The following is a 12716-nucleotide window of genomic DNA, read 5'->3' on the forward strand; positions in this document are numbered from 1 at the left end:
GAGCTGATGCAGGATGGTTTGTAGCCCCGGTTGGCAGGAGAGGCAAACAAGGAGGTCAGGATCCCAGGGGGTTTCTCTGTGCTGGGGAGCGGCAGGAGCGGGCGCAGAGGGGCGGCACCGGAGCACGGGCTGGGGGCCTGTGGAGCTGCGGGGCCGGGCCGGGCGGTGGGGCAGCCGGGGCTCAGCGCCGGGCGCTGCCTGAGCCCACACCCCCCGGGCAGGGCCGGCACTGGCCCCGGCCCCCAGGAGGCTGCGGGACGGCCCCGGCCGCTGCCCGGCCCCGTGGAGCTGCCGGCCCTGCCCGCCGGGGGAGCCGCCTTTGGACACATGCGGCACCACAGGCACCGGCTCTGGGATACGGGCTCTGCAGGGCACGGCCAGCACAAGCACCAGCGCCAAGGAAGGAAGGAAGGAAGGAAGGAAGGAAGAGCTGGGAAATGTGCATTATCCCCGGGAAGGATCCAGATCATCTTTGAAGGATCTTGTTTGGGCCCTGCAGAAAGGAATGATTGTGCAGAAAGCTCAGCAGCTGTCAGAGGATGAGCCACCCACAGGCACTCAGGGGGCTGCACGAGGGCACAAGAAGCCCCTGCAGCACTTGGGCACAAAGGCACAGCAGGTGAAGGCAAGAAGGGAGCAGGAAAAGGCCAAGCTGAAGGCAAAGGCCATGGCAGAGTTTCCACAGCCCCTGAGGGATGAAGCCCAGGGCCCAAGGGGGCCCCAGCACCGACGGGACGGGCTCGGCCACAAGCACCTGGCACAGGCATTGCCCTCCTCGGCAGGGGAGAGCCCACCCAAACAGCCCTGCCAAGGAAGCAGGGATCCATCTGCAGCCCACAGGACACTGCAAGCACACACAGCAGCACCCTCAGCAGGGAGCAAGTCCAGCCCTGCACGGACATGGATTCCTAGGGCTGCCACAGCTCCCATTACACCAGGGACCCACACACTGGAGCCCTTGACAACATTCAGCCTGGGGCTGCATCCACACCAGGCCTTTCCTCATACACACAGGGGCCTCTCCACCCACTCTCAATCTCAGACCTAAGGGGGAAAAGGCCAAAAATGTCTTTGATTATCCAGGGGACAAGTGGGAAAGATGAGGGGCTGTGTTTTATTCAACCACTATCAGCAGATGCCGGGGATGGGTTTGAAATGCAGGAAGTTTTATTTGCTCCTCATTGTGATTGTAATTTACTGGGAAGGCCTTTGATGGCTCAATTGGGAATGCAAATTAATATTGTAAAAGGTGATACAGAGGCCAGTTCTCTTGTACCTCTGTGTCAAATGTCTGGCAAGGCCTGTGCTGAAGTGAACCCACAAGTGTGGGCAGCCCCAGGGAAAGGGGGAAAATTAGATTCCCAGCCTCTCCAAATCACTCTGAAGTAACCAGCACTGTTGGGAAAGATGGGACAGGAAGGACTTATGGATATGATTGTCTGGTAAGAAAAACTGCAGATGAAAAACCTGTGAGTGCAATAGAAATGAAAGCCAGCTTTGACATGTAGGCACGGGAGGCAGGAAAACGGTGATTAGCTGGAGATGGGTTGAAGGGCAGAAACAAAAGGACTCAGGAATGCAGCCTTTCCACTTTGCAAGGGATCAGGGAAAAAGCAGATAAGAAAAGTAGTCTTTAGAGTTTAGAATATAAAATGACATGGTAATATAGTAGTTCTCATAGGCTGCATGCAAAGTTTGTAGGTTTTGGATCTTGCACCGGTTGGTCACTGTGAATTAGAATATTCAACACAAAAAGAGAGAGAATGGATTGTAACAAGGTGCCCTCTCTCTTGCTCTTGCTCTCTTGCTCTTTCCCCCCACGCTCTTGCCCCCTCTCTCTTATCCCTGCTGTCTTATCCCTTCCCCCACTCTTACCTCACTTCTACCCCTGAGCTCTCTTCTACCCTCTCTCTCCCCTCTCTCTCTCGGGCTTCCCTCCAGCCCAGGCTGGTGGCTGAAGGCAAAGCCCTCTTTACCCACCACCCTTGTAATAAAGCCACGTGTTTCTAGAATATCTCAGCTCTGCAGAGTTCCTTGTCCCTGCCGTCCACGGATGTCACTACACAGCACGAGTGGTGTCTAAAAGCAAAACCCTATTGCAAGGGAGTGTTATATGTGTGTATTATAAAATTGGCTTTTCGCAAGATGTGTGCTATATGATTAATAACATAGTAAGGATATAGGATATAAGTTTATTTCTGCTATTGGTAAAAGAAGATTAGATACAATGGGAGTAGTTGATGTAAGTATGCTTAAACTGTCTGTTTGGTTGGGATAACATCCAGTGAACATGTAAAGAGGACCCTGCTATTGATACACCAACTATCAGCATCTCCCACCTGCAGAAAGCACGGACCAAGGCCCAAGCTGGACGCCATAAAAAGGACACAGCCACGAAACACGCATGCTCTAAAAAGGCGGACCCAAGGAGGGGCCATGCAAAACAGTTCCTGGAATATGGAAACTAGTTTATGGAATTTTATGAATATTCATATATCGATATAACGGGAAGGGTATTTAACGAGCGTCTCTGAGAAAGCAAAGTGTGGACTTGGCTGAATGCCGAGTCACCCGGCCGGCCGTACTTGGCTTTTTTAATCTCCTAATTGTCTTAATTATTTTATTAAACATAGTTGTTTAAATTTACCAAAAAGTGAACCTCGTTTATCACAATTGGGAATTGCAGGACCTGGATTGAGGATTCTCTGCTCCAGCTAAAACATTGGATGACTTTTTAACCCGACACAGCCTCAATGTTATGGTTTGGACATGGGAAAGGGAACAAGACTTGAGAAATGAAAAAAAAAAAAACAAAATGATTGATGCTCAAGCCATGGCTCCTCCAGACTAAGAAAAGGAACTGGAATTGTATGTGAGTGTTAAACAGGGCCAGGCCAAAGGAATTCTTGTGCTAAAATGTTTAACCCAGTGGCCAGAGTGGCCCCACTGTCTGCAGAATTGTGCAGCCACAGCTTGAATGGGACCTGAGGCCTGAAAACTGACAGCACAAGGATCTCCTGTTGTCCAAGTCTGGCATCAAGTTCAGGCTTTGAGAACCAAAAGAGCAGGGCTGGGTTATTACAGCAGGAAACTTGTTCAGTGGCACAGGAGGATTTAGAAGTGAGGACAGGGGAAGGGTTTAACCCAGCCTCCTGTTGGAACAGCCTGCACAGGGGCTGGGGAGAAACCCATGACTGCACTGAGGTGACAGAGCTCCAGAGCCAGGCTGGGAGAGATTGATGAGACATTCCCTGGCCTCAGGGAGAAAAGGTGTTTCTGGATGGGTCTCCAAAGGCAGCAGAAGGGAAAAGAGTTACAAGACACGCTGTTATTTAGGAAAGGGAATCAGACAAAGCACAGGTTACCCCCCACATGGTCAGCTCAACCGGCAGAGCTGTGTGTGCCTGTGAGAGCCTGGGACTGAAATGCCCTGAGCAGGAAGGCTGAAATATCTCCTGCTGACACCATGTCACCCAACAGGGGGCCAAAAGCAATTCTGACTTCTGCAGTAATCACTGGATCACTTAGAAAGCTATTTCTGAAACAAATAATTCCAAGAGAAAGGGTTGTGGAAGCAATAAACTACAATAGGGGAACTCATTTTACAGGAAAGATCCTTCAGGGGGTTCTGGCAGCTTTAGGAACACAATGGGACCTCCACAACCCCTGGCACCCCCAGAGCTCAGGTCAGGTAGAAAGAATGAATGGGGAAATAAAGAAACACCTTTGGAAGCTGCTGACAGAAACCAAGAGGCCACAGGTGGGGCTTTTGCCATTGGCTCTGGCAAGAATAAGAGCCAGATCCAGGGCAGATATTCAATTATCTCCCTTGGGATTGATCTTTGGAATTCCTTCCCCTGGCAATTCTCCACCTAGTGCAGGCTGGAGATAAGGGATGTGTATTTAAAGCAGCCTGTGGCCAGAATCCTGTCTCCTGTGAAATCTCTCCCACTGGAAGCTGGGCTGGCACAGACCCTGCCTTGGGACTTTGCTGTTCACACCATCCAAGCAGGACATGGGGCCCTGCCTGAGGAGTGGGAAGAAGCACCACTGGGGGCCAAGTGGCCCATCCCAAGTGTCCCTGAGCACAGAAACAGCCCCAGCACAGCTCAGCACGGGGGGACCCCTCACCCTGGGCTCAAGGGCTCGGAAGGCCCAAAGGAGATTTGGACTTCCCGGCTGCAGGAGGAGGATGGGAGGCCACGACTGACCCGCCCTGAAGGCACCGGAGCAGCAGCCAGGGCTCCACAGCGGGGGAAGCCCCTGTGCCTGCCCACAGATCCTCTGCTGGAATAGTCTGCCTGGCCACCTCCTGGGCCATCTCCAGACACTGGGGGCCCAGCCTTGCTGCCACTGCTTCAGCTTCAGGGCTTTCTGTGCCTGCACTCGCCACAGGGGCTGGGGAACACAACGGGACAATTCCACTCTGGCTCTCAGTCACACTCACACACGGGGCTGGATGGGATCACATTGCTCCAAAATATACCAAGTTCAAATTTAAAAAAAAATCTTATTTCTCTAGTCAGGCTTGGTTTGCCTTTGCCCTGGGAAAGGAATTTTAAATATTATCTTTTAAAGGATGTTACACCACTCAACAGAGATGAGTTTAACATCTCAGCAGACTGGGAATAGCCCAAAAGACACCCACAAAGACAACGACCATCAACAAAACATCAACGACCATCAGCAAACAGCAACCAACATCTGCCCCAGACACTGCCCTGGAATAGCTGGAGACACCTGGTCTGGAAAAGGCTGATGAGGAAATCCAGGAGTGAGGACCTAATTAACATCAGAGGCAAAGAAATCCGGCTCCCATAGGAAACCAAATACTCAGAACTCAGCGACTTGGAAGCAATGAACATCAAACCAATGGATTTCTATGGGTTCAGACTGTACAAAGTTTAGGAAAAATCCAGTAAAACTCACGTGTCATGGAATGATTTTCTCTGCACACCCTGGCTACGAGTGGATGAAATGATTTCTGTTGCACATCCTGGCCAAAATCAAGTAATGCCTTGACTCTCTTAACACTAAAAATATTGTGGGACAAATTCTGTTTTTCTCGCAGTTTCTGTGACAAGATTACACCACCACAATAATTTCTCATAATAATCCTGCTTTTATATTGTCAGTTACATTTGGACCAGGGGTGTGAGAATCAATTCTTAGTCCCAGGAGAAGAAGCACATAAAACTTGATTACTTTGAAATGTTTTTGTCTATGTTTCTATGAGGCTCTTAGTGATGGCAAAATTTCGGTTTGGGTTTTTCCATGTTCATCTTTAGGCTGCATTTTGCAAAACTAGAAGGGCTTTAAAGGTGACCCTTTAAGGCATAAACAGTTAAAAGATTTAAACAGTTAAATTAACAGTTAAAACAAAAGCAGGTTGTGGGGGGGCACATGTGAGTCATTCAGTGGCTGCCCTGGAAGAGAAGCTCCATTCCAGGCAGCCAGGAGAGGAGCTTTAGAAATGCAAATTAACACTGCTGGGGAAAAGTGGGGACAGTGCACCAGGCTCTTCTGGCCTGCGGGAGGAATTGGGCTGATTCCCTCTGCCCCTCAGCCCAAGCTCTGCCTGCTTGCACAGATGGAATTGGCACAGCCAAAGGCAGAGCCCACAGGGAGGAGATCTGACTCTGCAACACAAATTGCTTCAGCTGCAAAGGGAAACAGCCAGTGGAGAATGGTGTGAAAACTTCACTACAACAAGTGGGGGGAATCATCCCTCTCCCCACTCCAACATGTGCTGGCACTGTCTGTGTCACACAGGGAGCATCAGACCACTGGGCTGTTTGTGCTACCACAGGCTCAGAGAAATCACTTGGGAATCCAAGTCTGGGATGATTTAATTAGAGAAAAGAGATCAATTGATGCAGCCCTGGGTTAAACGAATGCTCTTTCTCCTCTGTTGTGCTACAGCAACTCTCATCTTTGGGCCCTGCACCACACCTTGCTGAGGGCAGCTCATTCACAGCTGAGCAAGGGGATGCAGGTGGCAGCCAGGCCTCCTGAGCCACACACGGCTACAAAAGGACAGGGAACGAGCTCACTGACAATAATCCCAAAACCAAAGAGGACCCAGCAAGAAAAAACAGAGTCAACGAGTGAATCTGCTTGGAGACAGGGCCAGGGACTGGGAGATAAGGGAGGAACGGGAGAATCCATCAGTTTCAGAAAATGTCCCTCATTGACACGGACTGTGCTCAGCCAAGGCCCTGCGAAATTCCTGAACACGGAGAAGAAGAACAAAGACTGAGCAGAGCCGTGAATATCGGATGTTCTACAAAAGGGGGGCGCATATTAACGAGGACATGCAGGAGGCGGATCGGGAAGTCGGAACTTTCCAAGGACCTTCGCCACGGGGCAAAGGGACAGGGAGATGCAGGAGGGAAAATCAGGAGAAAAAGGAGGCCGCGTCCTACAACAATTGGAGAGACCCCCCGGCAAAGGCCGCACGGCCTCTCCCTTTGTTCAGGAATAAAGTCACTTTTACAGGACTCCTCGGGCTCCTGTGGGGACACAAACCTCTGGCCACCTCTGGGAATTTTCCCGCACAGCCCCCCCCGGGGACAGGGCGGCCACCTCCGTCCTCCCCACAGGAACCGGGACGAGCCGGCGCTGCTCCGGCAGCGGCTCCTGCCGAGGCAGCGGCGGGAAGGAGAGCGCGGGCAGCCGCTCCCGCAGCGCCCTCAGGCCACGGGCAACACGGCGCCGACACGGCACAAGGAACCCGCCGGAGCCCCCTGCCGCCCCCTCCGCCCGCAGCCAGCCCCGAGCCCCGGCAGAACCGAGCGCGGCTCCCACCTGCGCTGGGGCCGCCTCCGAGCTCCGCCAGTGCCGCCTCACCGGGCTCCGGCCGCTGCCGCCGCTCCCGGGGCCGGTCCCGGTTTCCAGAGTCGCTCCGCGCTCCGGGGGCCGATCCGAGCATGGCGGAGTGGGCGGGCCGGGATCGTCCCTCAGCCCAGCTCTGACCAATCAGCGCGCGAGAAGGAGACGCGGCGGGAGACGTCGGCCAATGGGGGAGAGGGGCGGGCTTGGCGCGCGGCACGGAACTGCCGCGATCCCGTCCTGTGATTATTCCATTGTTTCCCTAATTTGAAAAGTCGGATGTGAAACTGGGCTGGGATGGCCCTCCGGGCACAGCGCCGGGGTCTTTCCTCAGCCACCTTTCCCGAGAAACCGCTCGAGTTCGGGAAAACAGCCGGGGCCGTTCCGTGCAGAGCGCCAAGCCGCCCTTCCACCTGATGTCTCCCGCCTCTCCTCGTGTTCCACGCGCGGATTGCTCAGAACGCGGGTCGAGAAAGGATCCAGCTCCGTCCCACTCCGCATTCCGGAGCGTGTGCGGGCCCGGGAGCGGCGGCAGCGGCCGGAGCCCGGTGAGGCGGCACTGGCGGAGCTCGGAGGGGGGAGCAAGAAGCCACTTGTCCTAAGCAGGAAGGGGCCACTGGTGGGTGTGCAATGAATGAAGATGTGGAGAATGAGCCCCGCTCCAGTACTGGGAGGGTGAAGAAGCCCCTGAAATGCCAGAACGGATCAGAAGCTGAGAACATACAGAAGAAACCCCTACAGTTTCTGTGTGAGTGCAGGGCCCGCGCCGTGGCCTGTAGGGAGGGGACAGTGTCACCCCACAGGTGCACAGGGCTGGCAGGGCTGTGGCTGTTTCCAGGGCTCTGGAAGAGCCCTCCTGCTCTGCTGGGCCCCCGCAGGGGCCGGGACCGACACCCCCGGCTGCCCCCGGCGCTGGGCAGTTCTTCTGGCCCCGGCTGTGCCCTGGCCCTGGCTGTGCCCCTGTCCCTTGTTTCTCTTGCTGCCAGCTGAGTGAGGGGCACACAGAATGGGGGATCCCTCCTGTGTCCCCCGGGTGTTGGGTGGGGGGATGTGAGGGCTGGGCGTGCTCAGGACAGCCCCGTCCTCACAGCCATGGACTCTTTACTGCTGCAGGTGAGAGGTTCAGATCCCATCCCAAGGTCACCCTGGTGCTGACTCTGCTCGTGATGCTGGTCCTGGCTTTGGTGCCGGCCTTGGCTGTGCTGTCAGGTAAGGGAGGAGCAGCTGCCTCAGCCCAGCCCCTCGGGGCACAGCAGGGTCCCTATTGCCTGTGGAGGGGAATCCTGGACCTTCTCCTGTTCCCTCTGCAGGGGGAAGACAAACAAACATTGCAGCTTTTCCTGGCACTCCGCTGGCCTGTCCTGATGACTGGGTCGGGTACCGCAGGATCTGCTACTTCCTCTCGAAGGATCAGCACACCTGGGATCAGGGTCAGGCTCGGTGCTCTGAGCTCGGGGCCTCCCTGGCCGTGCTCAGGGATGAGGAAATGGTGAGTGAGGGGCTGGGGGTGTGGGGTGTCCGAGGGGGGCCTGGGGGGCTCCTGGGCTGGGGGTGCAGATCTGACTGCTGGTCTCTTCACTTCCCAGGAGTTCCTGTCCCGCCCCAGCCGGAAGGTCAATCTCTGGCTGGGGCTGCGCAGACGGGGGCAGCAGCTTCAGTGGGAGGACGGCAGCAGCTTCAACTCCTCGTGAGTCCCAGGGAGCCGAGCAGGGCCTGGGGGATGTGGGCAGGGAATGGGGGCATGGGAGCACAATGTGTCCCCTGTGTTGCCAGCATTGTCTCTGCTCCTCCTTGCAGGGTTCCTGTCCTGGGCGATGCAGAGTGTGTTTTCCTGGCTGAGAATAAACTCAGGAGTGTGCCCTGCTCATACCTGATGCCCTATCTGTGCAGCAGAGCCCAAACTCGGCTGTGACAGGGGATGGACAAAGCACCTTCTCTGTGCTGGGCAGTCACAGCTTTGCCCTTTCCCAGACCCTGGGATGTCCTTCCTCAGGCACAGTGTCTGCCTTGCACTGACCCTCAGGGTCACCTCAGTGCCTGATCTCATGAACATCTCAGTATTTTGTCTCAGGGTCACCTCAGTGCCTGGTCTCCAGGAGATGAACGTGCAGGAAGAGGAGGTGATGTGGAAGCTGAGGTGTGGCTGCCTGGGCTGGGGCTGGGGGTTTCTTTCTCCTGGAGCCACTCCAGGACTCATCCTGTTTCTCTTGCACTCCACATTTATACACTAAGCCTGTATATATATGTAGATATAACACAGTGGAAACAGGTTTCATATACCTTCTTCTAACACTATTTATACACAGATATTTCATATCTATATTGGTATAACACTGTGAATACAGGCAACAAACAAGTGCAATGCACAAACAGGTACAAACATGTGAATGTGACTGTGGCTGGGGCAAGGTGCCAATAATGCCAATGTGTGATTTGACCCCACAGGCACCAATGCCTTAAGGGTGTGACTCAATCCTTGTGGGTCCATTCCAATTCACATCTTTCTTTGGGATGGCTCTGCATGACCCCCATCAGTATTTAGGATGCCACTGTTGCTGCTGATTTTTTATTCTCTATAATTTTGGGGTTTCTTATTAAATACTTGTGAAGCGCCCCCGGTGTCCCTGGTGTTCCCTCGGCGCCGGCAGCCCCGTCCCTTCCCCGCTCCCCCTGCCACGTTCCATCCCGGCTGGCGGAGCCTTGGAGCTGCCGCGGGGCTGCCCCGGGGGCCGCGCCCCGAGCCGGGGCCCCTTCCCAGCGCTCCCGGTGCGCCCGTCCAGCCCGGAGCAGCCAGCGAGGGCTTCAGCTGGGACGGCAGAGAGGCGCTGCTGGGAGCGACCCGCCTCACTGGGCTGGGCTTTGTTCTTCCCCGCCTCGGGAAAAAAGATTTCTGGAGTTTTCTGCCAGAAATCTCCCCCCTCCTCCACTCAGCCCAAGGGCCTTGGGGCTTTTCCCTTTTTTTTTTGGCGAAATCAAAGCCATGCACTGATGCTCCTAATTAGGGCCGGGAAAACTGAGGGCTTTCCTCGGAGGCGGTGGCAGCGAACACGCAGGGCTGGGAAAGGCGGGCCGGGAGGTGCGGAGAACTTTGTTTGTGTTTCCAGCTCAATCCCGCCTCGGGCCCGGGCCCGTCCCAGGGCGGTTCCTCATCTGCGGCTTTCCCCTCCCACAGCCCGGGGGCGGGGCCTGAGAGCGCGGGGCGGGTGTGGGCCGTGTGCACAGCCCGGGCCTCGCTCGCCGCCATTGGCTGATTGTGCCGTCAGTGCCGGTTGTGGGCGCGCGCTGATTGGGCGGAGCGGGGCCGTGCCCGTTGCCGGGGCCGCCCCCCGGGCGCCCGTGGCTGGGCAGAGGCGCCATTGTGGAAGCGCGTGTGCGGGCCCGGGAGCGGCGGCAGCGGCCGGAGCCCGGTGAGGCGGCACTGGCGGAGCTCGGAGGCGGCCCCAGCGCAGGTGGGAGCCGCGCTCGGTTCTGCCGGGGCTCGGGGCTGGCTGCGGGCGGAGGGGGCGGCAGGGGGCTCCGGCGGGTTCCTTGTGCCGTGTCGGCGCCGTGTTGCCCGTGGCCTGAGGGCGCTGCGGGAGCGGCTGCCCGCGCTCTCCTTCCCGCCGCTGCCTCGGCAGGAGCCGCTGCCGGAGCAGCGCCGGCTCGTCCCGGTTCCTGTGGGGAGGACGGAGGTGGCCGCCCTGTCCCCGGGGGGGGCTGTGCGGGAAAATTCCCAGAGGTGGCCAGAGGTTTGTGTCCCCACAGGAGCCCGAGGAGTCCTGTAAAAGTGACTTTATTCCTGAACAAAGGGAGAGGCCGTGCGGCCTTTGCCGGGGGGTCTCTCCAATTGGTGTAGGACGCGGCCTCCTTTTTCTCCTGATTTTCCCAACTGATTTCTCTGAGCCTGTGGTAGCACAAACAGCCCAGTGGTCTGATGCTCCCTGTGTGACACAGACAGTGCCAGCACATGTTGGAGTGGGGAGAGGGATGATTCCCCCCACTTGTTGTAGTGAAGTTTTCACACCATTCTCCACTGGCTGTTTCCCTTTGCAGCTGAAGCAATTTGTGTTGCAGAGTCAGATCTCCTCCCTGTGGGCTCTGCCTTTGGCTGTGCCAATTCCATCTGTGCAAGCAGGCAGAGCTTGGGCTGAGGGGCAGAGGGAATCAGCCCAATTCCTCCCGCAGGCAAGAAGAGCCTGGTGCACTGTCCCCACTTTTCCCCAGCAGTGTTAATTTGCATTTCTAAAGCTCCTCTCCTGGCTGCCTGGAATGGAGCTTCTCTTCCAGAGCAGCCACTGAATGACTCACATGTGGCCCCCCCCCACAATCTGCTTTGTTTTGTTTTGGTTTTTTTTTAACTGGTACGGAGAATGTTTATGAATATAAAAATACAGAATTTCCGAATTATCATTTGGTAATTTTGTGGTTTATCGAAGCATATTGTACTGAGAAGGTTAGCTATTAAACTTGCTTCTTGGGTAGTTAAAGGTAGAAGTCTTACAGGTAAGATGTATAATACTGAAACTCACAAGTAGGTATTTGTCAAAAATCGATAAAGCAGAGTTTGTGGCTTGAATCCAGCAAAATCTAGCTCCTAATCTTTGGCAAGAGCAAAGTGACCTGACAAACAGCCAAACCTCCACTGCGCCTGCCCTGAAGCAAAGATCAGCCTGAGGAAGACTCAGCCTTCCTCCCAAGGCCCCAGCTCACAACCACCAGGACGGGTGGGCTCTAATTAGAGCACGAATGAGAAAAGGCAGGGAATGGGCAGGTGAGGTGTGGATTTGTGGGATCAACGTGTATTTAAACCTGGACCTTGTCTTGAGCAGGTGCACAGGGTTTGCAGGAGATATCCCCTGGTTTGGAGCATGTATTGCCCTGTCAGGTAATGCTAATTCCCAGGACAGTTTGTCCTGGCCAAAATCAGGAGCCTGGTTCTTGCTGGTTTCTTGATCAACTTGTTCTTTTTTATTGGGTCTTCACAATACCTAAGTCCCTCTTTACTGAGTTTTAATAATATACATGTTACCTCCAGGGGATTTACCTGACAAGTAAATTTCTGAGTATTTTGTTAGTTGGTCCTTCCTTACAAGTTACACTCCTGTGTGTTCTGGCACAAGTTGTTTCTCTACTTGTACAAAACTGCTAAATAAGCTGTAACTATTTCTGTTCTCCCATTCACCTGTTGAAGCACATTTTATGTTGCCAAAATTCTGAATTTTCATGTGCATGTACATTTCTCATATCAGCAGCCTCCCATCCTCCTCCTGCAGCCGGGAAGTCCAAATCTCCTTTGGGCCTTCCGAGCCCTTGAGCCCAGGGTGAGGGGTCCCCCCGTGCTGAGCTGTGCTGGGGCTGTTTCTGTGCTCAGGGACACTTGGGATGGGCCACTTGGCCCCCAGTGGTGCTTCTTCCCACTCCTCAGGCAGGGCCCCATGTCCTGCTTGGATGGTGTGAACAGCAAAGTCCCAAGGCAGGGTCTGTGCCAGCCCAGCTTCCAGTGGGAGAGATTTCACAGGAGACAGGATTCTGGCCACAGGCTGCTTTAAATACACATCCCTTATCTCCAGCCTGCACTAGGTGGAGAATTGCCAGGGGAAGGAATTCCAAAGATCAATCCCAAGGGAGATAATTGAATATCTGCCCTGGATCTGGCTCTTATTCTTGCCAGAGCCAATGGCAAAAGCCCCACCTGTGGCATCTTGGTTTCTGTCAGCAGCTTCCAAAGGTGTTTCTTTATTTCCCCATTCATTCTTTCTACCTGACCTGAGCTCTGGGGGTGCCAGGGGTTGTGGAGGTCCCATTGTGTTCCTAAAGCTGCCAGAACCCCCTGAAGGATCTTTCCTGTAAAATGAGTTCCCCTATTGTAGTTTATTGCTTCCACAATCCTTTCTCTTGGAATTATT

At 54.8% G+C, this 12716-nt stretch overlaps 1 protein-coding gene across 1 annotated transcript; it reads left to right on the top strand.

The window, feature by feature from the left end:
* Positions 1-6468: 6468 nt before the first annotated feature.
* LOC310923704 (C-type lectin domain family 2 member B-like) lies at positions 6469-9050 on the top strand. Its single transcript, XM_083885632.1, has 5 exons — positions 6469-7579; positions 7945-8040; positions 8142-8320; positions 8418-8518; positions 8629-9050. Exons 1-5 carry the CDS (start codon positions 7462-7464, stop codon positions 8741-8743), a joined length of 609 nt encoding a protein of 202 aa, XP_083741758.1. The 5' UTR covers positions 6469-7461; the 3' UTR covers positions 8744-9050.
* The last annotated feature ends 3666 nt before the right edge of the window (positions 9051-12716 follow it).

Source organism: Zosterops lateralis (assembly GCF_965231275.1).
Source record: "Zosterops lateralis genome assembly, contig: HAP1_HAP1_SCAFFOLD_218, whole genome shotgun sequence".
NCBI classification, from domain to species: domain Eukaryota; kingdom Metazoa; phylum Chordata; class Aves; order Passeriformes; family Zosteropidae; genus Zosterops; species Zosterops lateralis.

Coding starts and splice junctions, on each gene's coding strand:
- LOC310923704 (XM_083885632.1), top strand. CDS start 7,462: ATGAATGAAGATGTGGAGAATGAGCCCCGCTCCAGTACTGGGAGGGTG. Junction 8,041..8,141: donor GGCCTTGGCTGTGCTGTCAG/GTAAGGGAGGAG, acceptor TTCCCTCTGCAG/GGGGAAGACAAACAAACATT. Junction 8,321..8,417: donor TGCTCAGGGATGAGGAAATG/GTGAGTGAGGGG, acceptor TTCACTTCCCAG/GAGTTCCTGTCCCGCCCCAG.